The sequence below is a fragment of the Megalobrama amblycephala genome, linkage group LG4 (genome assembly GCF_018812025.1).
Source record: "Megalobrama amblycephala isolate DHTTF-2021 linkage group LG4, ASM1881202v1, whole genome shotgun sequence".
NCBI lineage: Eukaryota > Metazoa > Chordata > Actinopteri > Cypriniformes > Xenocyprididae > Megalobrama > Megalobrama amblycephala.
In genome coordinates this window covers 2600566-2623907 of record NC_063047.1, presented here as the reverse complement: position 1 = coordinate 2623907, position 23342 = coordinate 2600566, and the positions used below count along the sequence as shown (strand labels likewise).

Genomic DNA, 23342 nt, shown 5'->3' with positions numbered 1-23342 from the left:
TCGTTTCCTTCTGTTATAACTGCGCCTACACACACAATCTGCTGCCAGCTGGAGTCTCGCTGGGCAGCCTGGCGCTCGCTCTCCTGGTGCATTTTCACTAGGATGCAGATCAGTAAGGACGTTTTGAAACTGTAAAGGTAAAAAAAAAAAAAAACTGGGCAGGAGAAATGTAGGATGATCTGAAACATTTGCAGTGCCAGCGCTGGCTGCGTCTGACTCAAGTGTGCTGATGATCAGAGCAAAGGAGCGAATGATGCGTCAGCATGTTGGCACTGATGCCGGGACACTGGGACACATGCTCCAAAAAAACCCTCAAATGACTTCCTTCCCTTGAGTAGCTCATCAGTCAGTATTCACACATCAGACTAAGACAGAACGAAGTCTGCAGCCAAACATATTTGCTGGTTTAAAGCGAACAATAAAAACTTTTTTCTGTGACTCAGACACAAGTGAGTGTTTGAGATATGATGATGGACATCAAGAAACATTACACTGTACCCTCATATCTGATTTTATGTCATCTCAGAGACAGAACGCTGTCGCAAGCATCCCTCATTACGTCAATCCACAAACACACACACACACTCTCTGTCATACTGCATCAGTCAAATCTGAGGGAGTTTCAAGTGATTATTAAGTCAATAAATGTGTCCAGAAGGAGCCGAGAACAGACTCGCAGCGGGAGGTCCACAGACGGAAGAGAAGAGCTTTAGGATCTTCCCAGAAGGATGTATAGAAATCTGAAGGAAATGGATCTCCCTTCCTGGTCTCATAAACGTCAAGGCGGAAGATGTGATAAGAAACACGTGTTTACACAAAATAAAGTCTAACAATGTAGAAAAACAAGGCAATGATGACTGGTCGAAACAACAAACTTTTATTTGCAAACCTAAAAAAAAACACATTGATCATGTGTTTATGTCTAACTTAACAACATCCTTTTATGCCAAATCTTGATACAATTATTTTGAATTTTATTTTGAGTCTAAACCTTCAAATAAGAGCACAGTTTCTTTCTAACATCTCTCGTTTTTTTTTATCTCAGCTCTTATGATGGAACAGATCTGTTATCTGACCAGTCAAAACAAGGTCTAAAGTATTTTTTTTTTTATATGAGATAATAAAATATTTTGCCACAAAATGGCGGAAACACAGGGCTGCTGCTGGGCGCCGGTGTTCTTGTTAGTGTATATTCTTTTACGCAGGTCGTCCAATCATGGGCGCCGCCATTTTGCGTTAACCCGAACGGACTATTTTGAAGTTCAACCGATTTAAAAAACAACAAATTTAAGATAAACTTACCTCAAACTCTGTCTGGCATTTTACAGAGATCTTCACCTGTCGACCTGAGGTGAACTCATGGTTCCTACAGAGCTGAAGGGACTATAATATAAACGCAAAACACCAAATCAGCTTTTTATAGGTTAGGAATAATGTAAACAATATTCCGAATTGAATTATTTTAAGTTTGATCTCTTTTAACGGGAGCTTGACGCAATATACAGTATGATGTAATCATATCAGGATAATTTCTGCAGTGTCAGCTCACCTGTGAGATCATAATTAAAGTGTTAGTTCATCCAAAAATATATATATAAAAAAAAATTACAAAGCGATAAGAATACTTTTTGTGCGCCAAAAAAAAAAAAAAAAAAAAAAAAAACGAATTTTCAACAATATCTATGTGGGCCGAGTTGAAAACACTGAATTGAATCAGTGAATCGGAGCGCCAAAGTCACGTGATTTCAGCAGTTTAGCAGTTTGATAGGAGATCCGAATCCCTGATTCGATACAAAAGATTCATAAAGCTCAGAAGCAGTGTTTTGAAATCGCCCATGTTGTTGAAAAGTATTTATTTATTTATTTATTTGGCTCACAAAAAGTATTCTTATCGCTTTATAATATTAAGATAGAACCACTGAACTCACATGAATTGATTTAAATATGTTTTTAGTACATTAATAGATCTTGAGAGAGGAAACGTCATTGCTGTGAATGTAGGCCTCACTAAGCCATCGGATTTCATCAAAAATATCTTAATTTGTGTTCTTAAAATGAACAAAGTTTTTACGGGTGTGGAACAGCATGAGGGTGAGTAATTAATGACATTATTTTCATTTTTGGGTGAACTAACCCTTTAAGTCACAATTGTTAGTTTCCTTATATGTGCATAAGGGTTTCTGTAGCCATTTGGAATCATTACTCTGCATACAGGTATGGAAATATATCACATAAATGTTTGTTTAGTGTGAACCGTTTGCCAATAAAGCAAATCTTGAGTCTAATAAGTAATATGTTGTCTCCCCCTCGTGGTCAAAATGACACCTGCACTTTTGTGTTTTATATTTCGGTTATTTCATATATTTTTAATAGTATTCATATTTAGATAATTATATATTTTTATATTATACAGGCCACTCGAAAAATCTTTATTTTGTAGTATATACACTGTTTTTGTCCTATTGTCGTACTATTTTTGTCATATATATATATATATATATATATATATATATATATATATATATAACATTTGTGTAAATAAAAAAACGCATGGTATAGTAATATAAATATATTACGTTTTAAAAAATGTTTATCAAATGTTTCACTACAGATTCCGTCGAGGAAGCGTTCTTCTGACGTGTAATGACGTCACGCGCGTAGCGGAAGTGGAGAGACGCGTGTAAACAGACCGTTGACCAGCGCGTGAAGATGGGCTCGGTGGTGAAGTGTGTGTTTCTGGCCGCTGTCTGCAGTGTGTGTCAGTCGCTGCAGGGCGGGATGCTGTTTCCCATTGACTCTCCCACCAGAGAAGTGAAGGATGTGAGCGGCCTGTGGAGGTTCAGAGCGGATCTTTCTCCTGAGCGGAACCGCGGCTTTCAGCAGGAGTGGTTCAAGCGTCCACTGGCGGAGGTCACGTGAGATCTGACGCAGCACAGCTGGAGCACACAGTGGGCTCCAAAAGTCTAGTGAAAGTGAAATGTTTTCAATACAGCTATTATCAGCTGAGTGAAAGTCGAGTTTGAGATGTTTTAAAGAGCATATTGAGCTTCACAGAAATTATGCATTATTAATTTAATCGTAATTTTTGTTTGTTTTACATTATAACATTGTTTTATTTTTTTAATCCTAACTTTTTGTGTGTATTTTTAGTTTTAAATAAAATAAAAAAATCTCAGACCTTTGGACCCCACTGTATATGGAAATAAAAATGGATAAAGATATGCAGGGGTTTTCAAAATAAAATAATACATCCTAAAATTTTGATGTATAAAGACGCAAAACAAATATATGTATTGTTTTTTACTTACTATAGTGCTGAACTGTTAGGGTTATGTATCATTTTATTTTTTTATTTACTTAAATAATTTAATCAATTTTTTTATTTGTTTGAATTAATTTTATTTAGTTACATTAATCTTATTTGTTTTATTGTTTGAGACGAAAGAGCGTCTCGAGATTCACATAGAAATTGTGCATTATTCATCTAATGTCATAACTTTTTTTTTTTTTTTTTTTTTTTAATTATTAAAATGATCATATTTCAGGGACCCCCTCCTAAAATTTAATTAAAAAGCAGCTCTATATATTTCCAAGTATAAAGGCTTCACCAAAAACTGTAAAAATATTATTTGGAAAATATTATGATAAATGATTATGTTTATTTTCTAATTATTATATTACATACTGTATTGTTTAGTTACTAAAATTATTTATTGAATCGTTTTTAATTTATCATATTATTAAAATTATTTTAGTATTATTAAATTTAGTTAGTTCAATCTAGTATTTTTTTAGTAGTATTTAATTATTTATTTATTACATTTTTTACATGTTTTTTCTCCCTTTCGGCCCAGTTTGAAAACCCCTGCAATAGTGTATGACTTGCAAAAACATACCCACAGTCCTTTGCATTCATTCTCTGATCAGTTATCTTGTTTTGTTCTTCTTGCACAATCAACAGATGTGTAATGTGTGTGTTTTGTAAAGTGTCCTGTGAAGAAACATCCTAAATTGTGATTATTAAGATGCGTACTAAGTGTTTTGATCAGAATAAAATGTTCATTTTATTAGAGGCTATTGTCAAAGTAGTTGATCCACTATAAAATATTGCATATTAAGCATGAAAATCATTCATATTTTGCATTCCAAGTCTTTGATTGTTTGATAGTAAGTGTGTTTTTTATTCCAGACGGGTCCAGTGATTGACATGCCGGTGCCGTCCAGCTACAACGACATCACACAAGATTCCAAAATCAGGGATTTCATTGGCTGGGTGTGGTATGAGAAGGAAGTGTGGGTGCCCAACCGCTGGATCCAGGACCAGGGAACACGGATCATGCTCCGAGTTGGAAGTGCGCACTATTATTCTGTGCTTGTAAGTACATGAGAAGCCCGTCAGTCATTCTTTTCTCTGTGTTTTATCATGCACACACTTTCCAGATTTGTCACAGTTCTCTGCCTATAATGGTGCAAGTGTCTTTGACTCATCTGGTTAGTCACAGTCTCAGGACTGACACATGGATTTGTGATTCTTCCCATGTTCCAGTGGGTGAACGGGGTCAAGATGACTGAACACGAGGGCGGACATCTACCCTTTGAGGCGGACGTCGGCGGCGTCCTGCGTCAGAGCACCGGAAGCACATGTCGAATCACCATTGCAGTGAACAACACTTTAACTCTAGAGACGCTTCCACCAGGAACCATCCAGTACATGAACGACCGCACCAGGTTAGATGCAGCTGGTGTCCATATAGTGGCTCTAAAGAAGTGTTTGGGCACTGAAAAATCTCAATTTCCATAGGAATGAACCATTATGAATGCCTGTGCGCATTTTACTAGGCATGTGACGGTATCAAATATTGATGTTGCGATTAATTGCTGAAGCTTTTATCACGGTATACGGTATTTTCACGATATTGAAATAAGTTGCAAAAAAAAGTGTTGTCAGTATAACAGGTTTAAGAACTCTGAATGTTTAAATACAATAATACAATACACAAAAAATAGTAAAATTTTCAAACAGATTAAAATGCAAAAGAATTATAAAGAACAACAGGAAACACTTTTCAATAAGGTCTCATTATTTAATGCATTAACTAAGATTGAGCAACAGCTACATTTGTTACAGAAAGTATTATTTTTTGTTAATGTAAGTTAAGAAATACAACTGATCATTTCAGGTCCATTAAATAAGTTCTTTTGATTTTATTAATGTTATTAAACAGTAACTAAGAAATTAACATTAACTAAGAATAATTAATGCTTTATAAGTATTTTTCATTGTCAGTTTGGTAATAATGAATTAACATGTTAATTAATGAAGCCGTATGTCTCAGTTTTACTGAACAATAACAAATAATCAGAACATTTCTAATCATTAGGGCATGTTGTAGTCCAGATTTAAATATAAAAATGTTTAAGTTTGAAAATAAATAGCCTATTAAGTCTTTAAGTATTAAGTATTTGGTGCTGTGATGAACAACACTGAGATTACAAAAAAATGAATGGCTGTTTGAGGCATTTTAAAAACTTTGTTTGCGGGGTTTCCGGGGTAACCGCTGCATTTCTGCTGTTCCATCAGCGCCCTCTTGCTGTCAGAGAGTGAACACGCACTTTCATTCAGCGCATCTCCTTCACTCGTTCCGCCATGTGCTTCTTATGCACGCTGGGCTTGTTTACATCTGAGTGCGTGTTCTTTTGACGTAGAATACAGCAGTGTTGTGCATTTTATACATTGATGAGGAAAATATTTTTAAATGCATTATAAAAATTATAATAATTGGTAATAAATTATTATTTACGGTATTTTGAAATGCCCATGATACAGAGATGTTCACGAGTCTTTTATCTGGAGTCCGAGTCAAGTCTGGACTCTTTTGACACGAGTCCGAGTCGAGTCTCGAGTCATTAAAAAAAAAAAAAAAAAAATCTCATAATCAAATCATAGTTTATCCTAGTTGTATTATATAGAAAAATTATATCTTTCTATAATCTGTTTTATTTGAAATTAAGGTCCTATGATGTAAGGGATAACATACATCCATTTTTTTGCTTTATAATCCATTACAATGCACAAAACAGTCGTCCCGGCAACACGAGTAGTCATTTTCAATACAGTCGCTAAGTGGACACAAGATGGCGCCAGTGAGTCACGGTTTGTTATACAGCTTCGTTGTTATTGACGACAGTCATTATCAGAACATATCAAACCTCGGAATGTTTAAGAATGTCAATATAAAACTCTACACATGCTGATTGTGATACATTAAAATATGAGCTTTAAGTAATAAATGGATTAGCATCTCTTTCTATCTCTCTTTACTATGGACACACATTAACACTCTGAGGTCTAAAAACGCGCCGGCGCGTTTTGCAGGTTTTTTTTCAATTGCAGCAAAACAGCTTAAAATACTCTGCATTTTTTCATAGAGACATAAGTAATACATCAATTGAACTATAGATTCTCCTTTTATTTGTATAACTCAAGTAAAAACAAAATGTTTGCTTTTGTAAAATAAAGAAAACTAACTAGCGTGATTTCATTTCTGAACGAAGTCCAATCTGATAGTTCTCAGAAAATAACTGTAACTTAGTGAATACTAATCACAAAAAATTCATACTTATGTCTACAAAACGTTGAAATGTCAGGTTTTAAATCGTGCAAGTCAAATCGAAAACAAACATTCTGTGTTTATGTAATCTGTATGAAAAGAGAGCATGCAGAAGTCCGTGATCACCATTACACTAATGCGGCCACGCCCACGGAGCCAGCGCTATAAGGCAAATTCAGAGACAACATGCTTCATCATCTCAATCGTGTATTTATTGCCTTGAAAATTGTTATCTGGATGAAAAGCCATGGTTACGATCTCTGGAACATTCAGTAAATTCCTGTTTGTTTTCTTCTATTGATAAGTTTTAAGTGAGTTTTTTGTTTCTTTAGCGCCCTCCGGCTGTATATGAATTGGTAAACACCATCATAAATCGTCTTTTTCTTATTTTGTGGATGACAGAGCGCCCTGTTGTTCCGGTGTCTTTAATTGTTTTGACCATATGAGAATCATATTTCATTCTGTTTTAAACTAAAAGCATCTAGTCATTATATTTTAAAGATAATATAAAACTTATTTTATATTGAATAAAATTTTTCGTGATAATAAACCCAAACGAAAGAACATATCATTACTATTCAATTCTTTTGGGTGAGAATGAGCACAGTGGCTCCGTGTTTCGGCAAAAAGTCATGTTGTTATAAATGAAAGAGTAGTCATAATTTTTACATACTTTTGGCAAAACTCTAGACAACCTCTACCCAAAAGTCTTGTGAACACAGATTATATACTTTTATTGGCCTTATATCATATTAAGTTTTTTGTTTTTTCGTAACCACGATAAATGTTATTCCTTCAAAAACACAAACATGCACACATGCCTCACATATTATGACATTTGTGCTGAATACGTAATCACTTGTGTCATTATTGTTTATGAACAACTAAAAAAGCACAAATGTCAGGGCATGTCAAAACTTCTCCAGGCCCCAAATCAGCCTCAGACTCCAGGGGGTTAAGAAATAGAAAAGCTGCAAATAATACGAAGATTGATAAAACGTTTAAAGTCTAGATTTTTTTCTTCATATTTTAACAGGCTGGCAATTCAAATGAGCCATGCAGCTTCACCACAGTATAATAGCAAGCTGTGTGAGTTAATGTGACTAACCTTTGTGGATGCGATGTCTCATAAAATTTTATGATGTTGTTCCGGTGTCTTTAATTGTTTTCCCACATTCTGTGCATCTAGTCGATCTGACGTGATAATAAACCCAAACGAAAGAACATATGGCACGGTGGCTCCCGTCATGTTGCATGGGACTCTTATTATGACATATCGGAGTTTATGCGCACAGACATACGTAATCAAATTCTATGGCAAGAGTCCAATCTACCCCCACACAGAAGGAAATATATGTGACGCAGATATTATAAAACCATTTAAACACAACACAAATTCTTTATTTATTATATCAGTAGTTAAGGGTAAAAGACTTGGGCCTTTTTTAAAATATTCCAAGTCTTTTGTCCCGAGTCGAGTCAAGTCTGAAGTCATTTCAGGTCGAGTCCGAGTCCGAGTCTGAAGTCTGTTAAAATGTGACTCGAGTCCGAGTGTCTAACTCGAGTGCCCATCTCTGCCATGATAACAACATTGTGCATATTCATTATCGTGATATATCGCATTACCGAATATCGGCACAAGTCTACATTTTACTTTCGCATCAATGGTAATTCAGGGGCGGCAATTGCTTGAATGGTGAGTTCATTATTATTCTTAACAACAAAACAGTACAATTACAAACTCGTTTAAAAATAGGCGCAAACACATTTCACTTTGAACCCAAATCTTCCACCATCGTCTTGTCAGTCAGCTCGCCTCACTCTCGTTACGTGATAAATTAAATCTGACTCCTGCTGCTGATCTGTGCTGCGACTCTTGCTCAGTTCAGCGTGAGCCGAGTAAATGAGTTCAGTTTTTAATTGTATCTGTTCTCTAAATGAACTAAATGATTTTTATTATTATAAAAAATCAAAATGAAGGTGGGGGGTGATGCTGCCGTGGGCAAGTTAACACTGATAACACAAACTATCGCAGCAAGCCCACTGTTTTCCATGTCTGCGGAAAATATGTGTTTACGTGAAAGGCACTTTCCGGGTGCCTGTGTTTCGTATGGAATGTGTTCGGCCAATCAACGTACACTTGCGAATGCAAATTTCACATCTTTCTCTCTTCTGAAAATTGGGTAGCACTTTATTTTAGTCCTGTTTATTTGATGTACATACTATGTACTTATTATAGTAATTGCAATAACTAGGTAATAACCCTGAACCTACTCCTAAACCTAACCTTAACCAATGTAGTTACCTAATATTACCCAGTAGTTTCTTAGGTAAGTACACTGTAAGTACATGTAAGTGCACGTACTGCAACCTGAAAATTGTATTTCTTTACCATTATCTTCTCCATACAGATACCCCTCTGGTTACTTCATTCAGAACATTAACTTTGATTTCTTCAACTATGCTGGAATACACCGATCGGTCCTGCTGTACACGACACCAAAGGTGCACATTGATGACATCACAGTGGAGACGACATTCTCTGATAACATTGGTAAGCTGACCAAAAAGAAATGTGGCTGCTGATACTTTCACATATAGTGAATGCTGTAACCGAAGACTACTGTGTTTTGTTTTTGAACATTCATGTTCTTTCTGTGTAAGTGTGATTTTCAAACAAACCGAGGGACGAATTGTATTATTTTGTGTGATAATGGATAGTGATCGACTGATATTGATTTTTTTTTTTAACCGATACCGATGATTTGTGTGTTTATGTGCCCGATAACCGATATGCAGAACCGATATTTATTTACTGTTACACTTGACACGATTATAACACCACTGAACTGAACAAACCATTTTATTTATAACAATCACTCCCTCCTTACATAGAAAACATAACTTTATTTTATACACCAATACATTTTGTTAATTTTAATCTTCATATTACAAAAATAATTTTATTTATAAAAAGCATCAGCAGCAACACTAATGTTAATAATAAGCAAAATAAATGTAGAATGTCTAATGTTTTCAAATGGAGAAAATAAATGAAAGACAGGAGTCAGTCAGAAAATAAATTCATGTCAACTTTGCAGAAATATAATACTTCATTTTAAACTACAGTTTTAGTATTTATAAGCTGTTTAATAGGCTGAAGAGTTAAGAATAATTTGCTGGATAATGTTAAATAACTGAATAATATTCTCTAAATATTGGAATATAACAAACAAAACATATTTTATTGCATTTCTCAACTGGTATGTAATATCAGAATTATTAATAATGTTTTTGTCATTCTAGATGATGAAATATCTGCTGATAAAGCGCTGTTTATCTCTGCATTTACACAGAACTTTACTCAAACTGCGATCGCTTGCGGAGATAATAAATAATTAATTTCCATAGAGTTGTGTTTACTTGGATGTTTATTAGCGAATTATTGGTTATATTGTAAATGTTTATATAATTACGGTGTTTTAAACAAGTGAATCTTGTTAAAAGTTACATGTGGTGACTGTGGAGCATTTCCTGAGCATCAACCCGCTGAGTGAACAGCAAAATGCAGACGAGCCTTAGAGACAAGCTGCATAAACTAGCTACATTTCAGGCATTTATGTAACACATCTAATTTGTGCATTAATGGCTGTTATGTTAAATAAAGTTTACTAATTACAGCAAAGCAGGTAAGTATACTTCACCTGTGCAAGCCGTTATCTCGTCTCCCCTCAGATGCGCTGTAATGGTGATCCTGCGCGCAAATTCTCAAAACACCCACAAGATGGCGACGTTTATCGGTAAATCCGATATTACAAAACCTATATCTGATTATGGTAAAATGCTTAAATATCGGGGAAAATATCGGTAATTCAGTATATATCGGTCGATTTCTAGTAATGGACATTAGAGGCCATTTTTTGTTTCAATCCACTAATATTTTGACCACTATTTTGTGTTAAAAATGGAAGTTTTGGGCTCTTGTAATACATATACAGCACCTGCTGCTGTATTTCAATCACTAAAAACAGCCAGACATTATAAAACGCTTTTCTTTATAATGGTTTTCTATGGAAAAACACTTTACACTTATATTCTGAGTTCATACTTGCCTGTTCATAATATGCATCATCAGTAAGGTGTATAATTTGGTCTTACTACATTAGTACTTAGTACAAACCTGGCAAAAATGACTGGTGGTCAATGGAGGAAAGCCTTGTTTGTCCTCCAGCTGTACGTTCCTATAAGAGTGTGACGTCACATGCTAACTATGAACCCGATGTATTTGTTTAAAATGTTCTTTGATTTAGTCCTAATTCATCTGTTCATATGTTTGTCCTGTGATTTAGGGCTGGTCAGTTATGATGTGTCCGTGTTGGGCAGCTCTAAACCTGCTGTGAAAGTGACGCTCTCTGCAAAGGACGGCAGATGCGTGGCTTCAGCTAATGGCTCCAGAGGAGCGCTCAAAGTCACAGACGTCAACCTCTGGTGGCCGTACCTGATGCACGAAAACCCAGGATACCTTTACTCCATGGAGGTCAGTGAAGTTACTGGGAGTTGCGCTAGTCTTTTCTTCCCTATAGTGACGTATATCCAAGTGAAATGCTTCACGAACAAGAACAAATGTAGGGTGGGGCTTGATTTTGTCAGTGGGAAATTGATTGGATGGTTGTGGTTTGCTATTGGTGGATCTCATTTGAGTGACAGGTTGCTCCGCCCTCGTCATCAGAGAAGAGAACTGCAAGAGGTTTTCTGATTCACATGAATTTAAACAGAAATAATGATTGTGATCTCATGGTGACTTTAACATGAGGTCAGATGTGATGGTGCAGTGTTTCTTAGGGTGCATGTGTAATATTGACTATATATTTGCATTGATTACCAAGGAATTCATAAACTCAATATAAAAGCATCTGCCAAATGCTCTGTTTATTTGTCCGTATTATGTCGTTTAGACGAGTTTAGTGATTTTGCAAGTATTAGAGTGTGAACAAGATGTTTTAATGGCATTTCTGATTGAAACTTCAGTAGAAGAAATAGCAATTGACAATGAGTTCCTATTAGTTAATGTATTAACTATCATTAACAAAGAGCAATACATTTGTTACAGTATTTATTCATCTTTGTTAACCTTAGTTAATAAAACGGCTTATTGTTAGTTCATGTTAGCTCAGGTCTATTAAATAATATTATAGGGTTCAACCAAACCCTGTCATTTATTAATTACTCACAAGCATGTCGTTCCACACTGTGAGACGTTCATTCACCTTTGGAGCACAAATGAAAATATTTTTGATGAAATCTGAGAGGTTTCTGTCCCTCCATTGACAGTCTACACAACTAGAGTAATTAATGAAAGGACTTTATACAACTTTTGATTTTAATAATGTATTTGTAAATGTTGAAATGAACAATAACTAAGTCCATTGTTAGTTCATGTTAACTAATGCAGCTAACTAATATTTACAAATGGAACCTTATCGTAAAATGTTACTGATTCATTTCTGTGAATCAGTTCAAACCGTTTCAGTGAATTGATTCAAAACTTTGATTCAGTAAATCATGCGAGTAATTGGCAAGCATTAAAAAGTTTTAGTTTCAAATACACTACCAGTCAAAGGTTTGGACACATTACTATTTTTAATGTTTTTGAACGAAGTCTCTTATGCTCATTAAGGCTGCATTTATTTCATAATAAATACCGAAAAAACAATAATATTGTGAAATATTATTACAATTTAAAATTACGGTTTTCTATTTTAATATACTTTAAAATATAATTTATTTCTGTGATCAAAGCTGAATTCTCAGCATCATTACTCCAGTCTTCAGTGTCACATGATCCTTCAGAAATCATTCTGATATGATGATTTGATACTCAGTTATTATCAGTGTTGAAAACAGTTGTGCTGCTTAATATATTTTTATAACCTGTGATACTTTTACAGGATCATTGATGAATAAAAGGTTAAAAAGAACAGCATTTATTCAAAATATAAATCTTTACTATCACTTTTTATCAATTTGACACATCTATGCTGAATAAAAGTATAATTTCTTTCAAAAAAAAGAAAGAAAAAAAATTACTGACCCCAAACTACTTTTGAACGGTAGTGTATATTGTTACAAAAGATTTCTATTTTAAATAAATGCTGATATTTTTTAACTTTTTATTCATCAAAGAATCATAAAAAAGTCACAGGTTATAAAATAATATTAAGCAGCACTGTTTCCAACATTGATAATAAATCATCATATTAGAATGATTTCTGAAGGATCATGTGACACTGAAGACTGGAGTAATGATGCTGAAAATTCAGTTTTGATCACTTGAATAAATTACATTTTTAAGTATGTTAAAATAGAAAACCATAATTTTAAATTGTAATAATATTTCACAATATTATTGTTTTTCTGTATTTATTATTAAATAAATGTAGCCTTAATGAGCATAAGAGACTTTGTTTAAAAATATTAAAAATAGTAATGTTTCCAAACTTTTGACTGGTAGTGTATATGTAGGTAAGTATTGCTGTATGCATTCTTAAAACTTTATGAATCAAACTGTATGATCAACATGTGATCTGATATGGTTTTGTAGGTTCAGGCCACATCAGAGGATGGACAGACGGACGTTTACACTCTTCCTGTGGGTATTCGTACGGTTCAAGTCACCAGCACGCAGTTTCTCATCAACAACAAGCCGTTCTACTTCCACGGGGTCAACAAGCACGAGGACGCAGACGTGAGTGTCAGCAGAGGGCAGCAAAAACACAATAACTCTGCCTCTTAATGTCAATGAGAAAACCAGATACAGAAAAAGACATTTATGAGTATAAACTGTCAGTGACACGTATTGATGACACTGTTAGTAATGTCATTTTTGCCATTGTATGACTTTCTGTCTTCAGTGGAACATGTTTAGCACGTGCTCTTATTCAAAGTGAATGAGGTTTAGATGCTGTCAAGCTCTAAAAATGGCATAAAAGCACCATAAAGTTTCATAAAGTAGTTCATAAGACTTATGGATTATATTCAGATTCTTCTGAAATCATATGATATCATATCATATCATCAAAGCTCTCAAATCTCATTAATGTTTGCACATCTTCACACGTTCTGCCTGCTTGAGTTATGTTGAAATGCATCAGTTCTTGTGTGCAGATTGCATTGAGATTGAATGAATATGCATATGGTCTCTGCTTTTCTTTTATCATAGAAAATACATTAGTATTACCACTCTTTCTATGGAAGAAAGAAAGTCATACGGGTTTGAAACTACATGATTACAGAGTAAACTCTGACAGTATGTTCATTTTAGGGTGATTTATCGCTTTAAGAGCACAGTTGTGTTTTTAAGCCAAGCATCTGGTTAAACCAGCTGATAGCAGCTATTAACTCAACCACTCTACCCACACGCCCGCATCCTCTCACGGAGTGTTGTTCTTCTGTTGTTATAGCTGATGTTTGGTCAAAGTCAAAGTTCATGGACGCACACTGATCCTCATGAAGCTGCTAAGAGTGTAAAATATCAGATTTCATGTTTCAGTGGTGGCACAATTTTGTCAGATACAGTTTTACATTAAGTAAGAATGATACTTAATCCATCTCATTTTATTAAAAAAAATTAATTAATTAAAAAATACATTTTATATATATATATATATATATATATATATATATATATATATATATATATATATAATTTTTTTTAATTAATTATTTTATAATAATAATGAGATGGATTATTTAAATATGTATGTGTGATATATATATATATATTTAAATTCTTAATCCATCTCATTTTATTAAAAAATTAATATATATATATATATATATATATATATATATATATATATATATATATATATAAAATAAAAATAAGTAACAATTAAATATATATATATATATATAAATTTAATTGTTACTTATGTTTTATTTAATTTATTTAATACAATTATTTATTTAATTTATTTATTTATTTTTACTATTTTTAAAAATCTTTGTTAATGTTAGTTAACAAAAATACAACAGTTCACTGTTAGTTCATATCAGCTCAGGTCCATTAAATAATATATAATAATGTATTAGTAAATGTTGAAAATGAAATATTTATAAACTATTATAGTATTTATTAATATTTTGAATTAGCTCTAAAGCACATATTTTCAGTTTTATTTTAATTTTAGTTTGTGCTTTATTTTTATTAGTTTAAAAAAAAAAAAAAAAAAAAAAAAAAAAAATATATATATATATATATATATATATATATATATATATATATATATATATATATATATATATTAAATACTTAATCCATCTCATTTTGTTAAAAAATTAATATATATATATATATATATATATATATATATATATATATATATATATATATATATATATATATTTTTTTTTTTTTTTTTTTTATAAAAAATAAGTAACAATTAAATATATATATATATATATATATATATATATATATGTTACTTATTTTTTATTTAATTTATTTAATACAGTTATTTATTTTATTTATTTATTTTTACTATTTTTTTTTAGGCCTGGAAATCAAAATTTCTAGATTTTGGGAAAGGCATCCATATACCATTATTAAATATTATTAAAGTTATATCTGTTAATAATATGTAATGTGCCTGAGCTATCAAGAAATAAAATAAACAGTTGTATTTTTGACACATTTTTAGTGAAGGTTAATAAATACTATAACAAATGTATTGTTGATTGCAGGGTTATTATAGTTAACTAAAACCATTAAAAAACATTTTTGTCACTTGAAATAAAATAAAATCTAAAAACCTAAACATCTTCATTTTTTGATGTACTAAAAATACCTAAAACTGAAAAAAACAATTATTAAAAACTATATAGAAATATTTAAAAATAAAACCTCTAATATTATCTCAATAATATTAAAATAACACTGGCTCATTGTTATGTAATATTAGTTAATGCATTAACCAGTGTTAACTAATTAAACCTTATTGTAAAGTTTCATATTTCAGTGGAGGCGCACTTTTGTAAGCTCACAGAAGATTTATGATGAATGCCGTCTGTGTCTCAGATCCGGGGGAAAGGCTTCGACTGGCCTCTGATCGTGAAGGATTTTAACCTGATGAAGTGGATGGGAGCCAACTCCTTCCGCACCAGCCACTATCCCTACGCCGAGGAGATCCTGCAGATGGCCGACCGTCACGGCATCGTGGTTATAGACGAGTGTCCTGGAGTGGGCATCAGAGACATGTGAGACGCCGTCCCGACAAATACACAGTAGTTTTACACAGAAACACAGTGTTGCATCCCCTTTTTTTTCATCTGTCCATGTCTGATAGGATTAATTTGGTAACACTTTTCAATAAGGTCGCAATAGATAATGCATTAACTAATAATGAGCAATGCATTTTTCTATTTTTTAATAATCTTTGTTAATGTTAGTTAATAAAAATACAACAGTTCACTGTTAGTTCATATCAGCTCAGGTCCATTAAATAATATACAATAATGTATTAGTAAATGTTGAAAATGAAATATTTATAGTATTTATTAATATTTTGAATTAGCTCTAAAGCACATATTTTCAGTTTTCATTTTAATTTTAGTTTGTGCTTTATTTTTATTAGTTTTTAAAAATATATTTTTAAATATAGCTTTAATTTGTTTATTGTAGTTTTTCATCTAAGTATTTATATTTTATTTCATTGCAGCTTTATTTCAAATACTGAAAATTATTTTTAATACTTTTAGTTTGTTAACTAATAATATACTATTGTAGTCTTTATTAATATTTTGAATGACCCTTTATTTTATGTATTTTCAGTTTTCATTTCAATTTTAGTTTAAGTTTGTCATTTTATGCAATTTTTTATTTTATTTTATTTTTATTCCATTTTAGCTTGTGTTTAATTTTAATTAAGTTTTAGTGCTTAAACTTATTTTAGTTCATTGCCAAGACAACATTTGTAATTTTTGCTTATTTTTTTAAATTGAAGCTTTTCAAATAACATTCATATTTTTTTTTAGCTATTTTAATTTTACAATTAACAATTTCTAATCATTTTATTTTAGTTAACAATAACAACTCAAATTCATCCTTAATCTCAATCTATTTGAAGTGCTTTAGTATGAGGTGATTTTATTATCTAGAACGTGTGTGTGTGTGTGTGTGTGTGTGTGTGTGTGTGTGTGTGTGTGTTGCCTTCAGAAGGAGTTTCGGGAACGCTTCTCTGGCTCATCACCTGATCGTCATGGAGGAGTTGGTCAGACGTGATAAAAACCATGCCTCTGTGGTCATGTGGTCTGTGGCCAATGAGCCTGCATCTGAAATGCCGCCCGCGGGACTCTATTTCAAGTGAGACTAAATCTAAATGATTCATTTAATGGTTTCAGTGGTCGAAAAGCCCTGACCTTATGATGCAGTCTTAAATCTTCATTTAAATGGCTCATGACATGGATTCTTTTTATTATTTTCAAATATTCCTTGAGGTTCACGTATAATACAGTACTATTGGTCGATGTCTTGCTCTGGAGGCGGGCATATGCAAATGTATTTGCCTGTGTGACGTCACAACTCCCGTAATATTCAAATGAGCCATTTTTGGAGCGTGATTAAATAAATGCTTTGTTTATAATGAGGAGGACGTTTGAAGCTACGAAACTTGCAGGATGCTACAAAGACATCTTTTATGTCAAAAGATCAATGCAAAATTGATTTTTTCATGTCATGATCCCTTTAAAAAAGCAAAACTCCTGTTTTGCATGACTTTTAATCAGATGTAATGGTGTGTGTTTTGATGGTGTTTTCTCTGTTCATGTCAAGCTGTTGTTTTGACAGTAATAATGCATCATAATGAGTGTGTTTGTGTGTGATCATGTGTCGAGTCTTGTTCAGCGAGTGTAAAGAATGTCTTCAGGTGGAAACACCTGCTTTGACACTCATTTACATACCTGAGCATCATAAAGCTGGAAACTTCTCATGGTCTGATGTACGATTCACTGAGTCTCAACAGCTCTAGCTCTAATGGGTTATTCATTTGCAAATAACATCCGTTTGAATTATTAATGCTTTCTAGAACTGCAGTAGCACAATATTAAACTCAATGCCGTGATGTTAATGTTCCTTCTGTCTGCATCACTGACGTTTGACTAGTTTCCTGTTTCTGTGGTCATGGAAAATCTGGAAATGCTGAAATTGTGATTTTCACACCTGGATTTTTTTTTATATATATATATATATATATATATATATATATATATATATATAAAATTGAATAAAATGAATAAGTAAAAAATAATATAAATTAGATCATTAAAATAAATAAATAATAATTAAATACATTTAAAAAATACTTTGGTAACACTTTACAAAAAGGTCACATTAGTTAATAATAATAATAATTAATAGTAGTAATAATAATAATAGTTAATAGTTATTTAATAATATATTAGTAAATGTTGAAATTAACATTAACTAAGATTAATAAATGCTTTAGAAGTATTTTTTAATAAATGTTACTAAGAATTTTATTAGATTTTTAAATTAAATTTAATATTTTTTTTTTTTTTTTTAATTTTAAAAGATTTTAAATTTAATGTATTTTTTCAATTACATTAAAATAAATAATAATAACAATTTTAAATAATTAAATAATTTAACATTAAATAAAGCATCACACGTCCTGGAAAAGAAATCAATCCAAATTCATATTTAATCCACCAGAAATTTCTTGTGGTGACCGTAATCGTTATGAATTATTTTAAATAATAAAATAAGACATCCTTATGCAGTAATCATGAAAGACTGGCAAAGAAGAGTTTGGGACTAAATTCTTGTTCATAGTGTCAGAAATTATTTCCTGTTGTATTTTTCCGTAGGGAACTCGTGTCTCATACGAAATCTCTGGATTCCTCCCGGCCGGTCACATACATCACAAACAGTAACTACGCCAGAGATTTAGGGGTGAGACATAAACTACACATTTTATACATTTATTTTTGAGTAATTTGTATGTTGCAAAGTAATAATTTCACAACCGAGTACCTCCTGACCTTCTTATTTCAGCTGTTTAAACATTTCTTATCTTATATTTCTCTCCATCATGTTGAGTTGAACTACAGTAGATCTGCATCATTAAAGTTTGCTTTCCCTGAACACTGCAAACACATATGGTAACACTTTAGTATAGGGAACACATATTCACTATTAACTATGACTTTTCCGTCAATAAACTCCTAATTACTGCTTATTAATAGTTCGTAAGGTAATTAAGTTTAGGTATTGGGAAGGATTAAGAATGTTGAATAAGGTCATGCAGAATAAGGCATTAATATGTGCTTAATAAGTGCTCATTTTCCACCCTTAGACTTCTAAATGTTCTTCATAACGTTTGTTTTAACTGGCTAACCTTTGTGTATGTGACAGGATTGATTCAGTTTTGATAAATGGGAGTATGTCACATGATTTTCCCCTTTACCATGTGATAAATGCTGTTTGTGTTGCCGGTTCTCCTCCTCAGGCCCCGTATGTGGACGTTATTTGTGTAAACAGCTATTTCTCGTGGTACCATGACCCGGGTCACACAGAGGTCATCGGTCTTCAGCTCACCACTCAGTTTGATAACTGGTATGGGAAATACCAGAAGCCCATAATCCAGAGCGAGTACGGAGCGGACGCCGTGCCCGGCCTACACAGTGTAAGTCCACAAATAAAAACAATTAAATTTCATTAAAGGTTTCATTTGAACCTCGTCTAGCCCGTGTCTTGCATGTGCTGTTCACTTCATTCACTAAATATTATTATTTATATACTTTTGAATTAGTCTTTGCTGTATTCATTTATAGATACATGTATAGACTGAATCGATTCACTAAAGAAATTATGCAAATTTGAACTTTTGTCATAAGAATTTATATTTTATATTTATAGTTTTTGTAATTATATATAAATATATATTTTTTTAATATTTTTTATTCACTAAAGGAATTATGTATATTAGACCTTATTTATATTTTATATATGACTTATTTATATACTTTTTGCTTAGTTAAATGTATATGATAAATAGATCTAGATATACAAATATATTTTCATGATATTTTTTGAAGAAATTATGCAAATCAGAATAAGAATGTCATAAGAATGTATATATATATATAGACTGAATTGATTCACAAAAGAAATTATGCAAATTAAAACTTTTTTCATAAGAATTAATATTTTATATATATTTCTATTTTTTTGTAACTTAGTTAAATATATAGATATAGATGCATATTAGACTTATTGTTATAAAAAATATTTATATTTCATATATATTTAGATATGACTTATTTATATACTTTTTACGTAAAAAAAATGATAAATAGATCTATATATACAAATATATTTGATTTATTAAAGTAATTATGCAAATCAGATCTTGTCCTAAGAATATATATATATATATATATATATATATATATATATATATATATATACTTATTTACTTTTTACTTTAAAATATTATGAAAATCTATATGATAAATAGATCTGCATATACACACATGCATACAGGTGTGTGTATATATTTAACTAAGTAAAAAGTAAATCATATATAAATTATGCAAATCAGATCTTATGTCGTAAGAATATTTTATATATATTTAGATATTACTTAATATTTATTTACTTTTTACTTAGTTAAATATATATATATATATATATATATATATACACACACACACCTCTATGCATGTGTGTATACAGATCTATTTATCATATAGATTTTCATAATATTTTATAGTAAATAAGCAATATCTAAATATGTATAAAATATTCTTAGGACATAAGATCTGATTTGCATAATTTATATATGATTTACTTGATATAGATATGACGGATATTTTTTATTTGGATTTTGTATATTTTTACTTTGTATATATAATTATATATATATATATATATATATATATATATATAGTAACAAGTAATGCAAAGTACAGTTTCATTGTTGCAAAAAATATTTATGCCTGTTTTAAATTGTTTTTTAAATTTAGCCACCACTGACCGGTGTGGGAAAACTCAACCTGTTTGCTCATGTGTTTGTTGTCCTGCAGGATCCACCCATGATGTTCACAGAAGAGTATCAGAAGACGGTCCTGCAGAACTACCACGACGTGTTTGACCAGAAGAGGAAGGAGTTCGTCATCGGAGAGCTGATCTGGAACTTTGCCGACTTCATGACGGCTCAAAGTAGGAAATAAACGCAGTCTTTTCCTTTTGATCCGAACGAGTTTTTCTGGAACACATTAACTAGCATACTGTTCACTCATGCACGCTTTTGATAAGAGAATGAAAACGTGTCAGATGGATCGCTGGTTATCAGCACGTCCGGATGGAATCGGCACACTTTATTTGCACATTTTCATGCAACTTGTAGTTTTGAAATTTAAGGAAAGCATCCACAGGGTCCCTTCAGGTCCTTAAAAAGTCTTACATTTAGTTTGATCAAATTTAATGCCATAACAAGTCTTAAATATCATCATAAGTGATTTAAGAAAAATCTTAATTGTCAAATTTGGGGACAGAAAAATCGGAAACACGATATAGCTTAATATGATTGATTATTAAACTTATTATTTAATCAAACGGCTATGATTTAATTAAATTTGAGTAGAGATGGGCATAAATACATGAAAATGTATAAAAATACAAAATACAATACCAAATACTGTGTAAAAGATGTATTTAAATACAAATATATGATTTTGAATATGCGAAAAAGACTAATTTTATGCAACAAATATATGGGTGTGTGTATGTAATATATATGGAAAAATAATAACATTGTTAATTTGCAATTATCAATAATAATAAATGTTTCTTGAGCAGCAAATCAGCATATTAGAATGATTTCTGAAGGATCATGTGACACTGAAGACTGGAGTAATGATGCTGAAAATTCAGCTTTGATCACAGAAATAAATTATATTTTACAATATATTCAAATGGAAAACAGTTATTTCAAATTCTAATAATATTTCATAATATTACTGTTTTTACTGTATTTTTGATCAAATAAATGCAGCTTTGGTGAGCAAAAAAAAAACATTTAAAAAATCGTACCAACCCCACACTTTTAAACATTAGTGTATGTATCTATGTATGTATGTATGTATATATGTGTATACACATACAATATACAATTTTAATATATATAATTTATCATTTTGACGCCTTCCTTCCCTTTAAAAATGTTTAAAAGACTGAAATGTGAGGTTTATCATGTTGTAATACTTTTCGTTTTTCTCAAAACTGCATTTATTTGAACTGCGTTATTTTTACAGTAATTTTACGCTTTAGGATGTTCTCATAGACGTTGCTCTTCCCCACCTATAGGGTTTAATTTGATTTAAAAAGGTCATAAAAAGCCTTCAAAGCCCTTCAGATCCCCTGATCCCTTCATCTCTCTCTGTCTGCAGCCATCGCTCGGTGGTCGGGAATAAGAAAGGAGTCTTCACTCGGCAGCGGCAGCCCAAAGCCGGAGCGTTTCTCCTGCGGGAGCGATACTGGAGGATCGCCAATGAGACAGGTGTGCTGCCCACCTGGGCCAGGTATCCCTGCCAGTGAGCGGATTAACTGCTTCCTGTGTACGCTGGAAAACAGGAAGAGCAGTGGAAATGGCGTGCCTTATACTTCCTACACTATGACAATCACACAGATCCTTCTGCTCATATATGATCACATCTGCTCTAATGCTGTGATTGTGTGATGAATCCATGTGATCTTTGTAAAGACTCTCAACTTTAATTGCAAATGTTCATGTTACTGAAACACAGCAACACCTTTAAACTGGAATTTTTTTATTAATTTTTTTTATTAAACTGGAACAGGAAGTGCCTTGTGCAGGCGTTCAGCCTCTGGGAATGATATTGAACGAGTTGTCTGTGTGCGAGTGACCAGTGTTGTGTTGATTTGTATGACAGTAGCTTCAAAACCTTTGCGAATCGTTTGTTTCGAACCAGTGATTCAGAGTGTGTATCAAACTACCAAAGTCATGTGATTTCAATAAACAAGGTTACGAAACATTTACAAATTTCAGTGGTTCACCACTAGGATGATCTCTCTTAACCATAGACTGAACCCACAAACCAGTGTCTATATATGGTTTTTAGGAAGTTTTTATAAATTTGATGACATTTTTAATGACACATTTGTAAATTAAAAAGGAAGAGTTTGAGTTATTGGCCTGATTAACCAAGCTCTCCATCAAACAAACCCTACGATTTAATAAAATAACACATATTTTACAGATAAATAAAAGAAAAACAAATGAAACATTTGCAGTTGGTTTGTTAAAGGCGTTTTTGTTGCATTTACACTGTTTTGATCAGCTGGGGTCACCAGTGAGTGGCGTTTCGCTTGATTCGAAACAGTCAATTATTTTGCGAAGTGATTCAAAGTTTCGCTAGTTAAATGTTCAATGATCGTGTCAGCTTACATGAGCGCTTGTTTCTGCTTCTTCTTTACCTGTGTTTTGATCCAGAGATTCTGTACTCTTTCAGAAGATGTGTAATAGCGCCCCCTAACGTATAACACTGAAAACATGGATTGCCGGAAAATTCTGTCAATGGCGGGGAAAGAGTTAATTACTTTATAATGAGGAATTCAATGAATCCTTTGTTTTGTGGACATTCCACACCTTTCCAGCAATGTCATCAAAATAAACAACATTCCACAAGAAA

General features: G+C 32.2%; 1 protein-coding gene and 1 long non-coding RNA gene across 3 annotated transcripts in view; one reads left to right on the top strand and one right to left on the bottom strand.

Moving 5' to 3' along the window:
• LOC125266289 overlaps nt 1-8039 on the bottom strand; it is a 96352-nt gene extending 88313 nt beyond the window's left edge. Inside the window, exons 1-2 of the long non-coding RNA XR_007184468.1 lie at nt 7720-8039; nt 1303-1383 (exon numbers count right to left, since the gene is read on the bottom strand). This is a non-coding gene — a long non-coding RNA (uncharacterized LOC125266289). The remainder of the gene's footprint in view (nt 1-1302; nt 1384-7719) is intronic.
• On the top strand, nt 2648-23342 carry gusb (glucuronidase, beta). Of its 2 annotated transcripts, none has more exons than XM_048186801.1 (12): nt 2648-2910; nt 4190-4375; nt 4547-4728; nt 9023-9165; nt 10961-11148; nt 13213-13356; nt 15688-15866; nt 16828-16971; nt 18495-18579; nt 19136-19312; nt 20715-20850; nt 22080-23342. In XM_048186801.1, exons 1-12 carry the CDS (start codon nt 2710-2712, stop codon nt 22367-22369), a joined length of 2055 nt encoding a protein of 684 aa, XP_048042758.1. In that variant the 5' UTR covers nt 2648-2709; the 3' UTR covers nt 22370-23342. The 2 variants fall into 2 exon arrangements, with proteins under 2 accessions (XP_048042758.1, XP_048042757.1); XM_048186800.1 differs by having other exon boundaries at nt 16825-16971.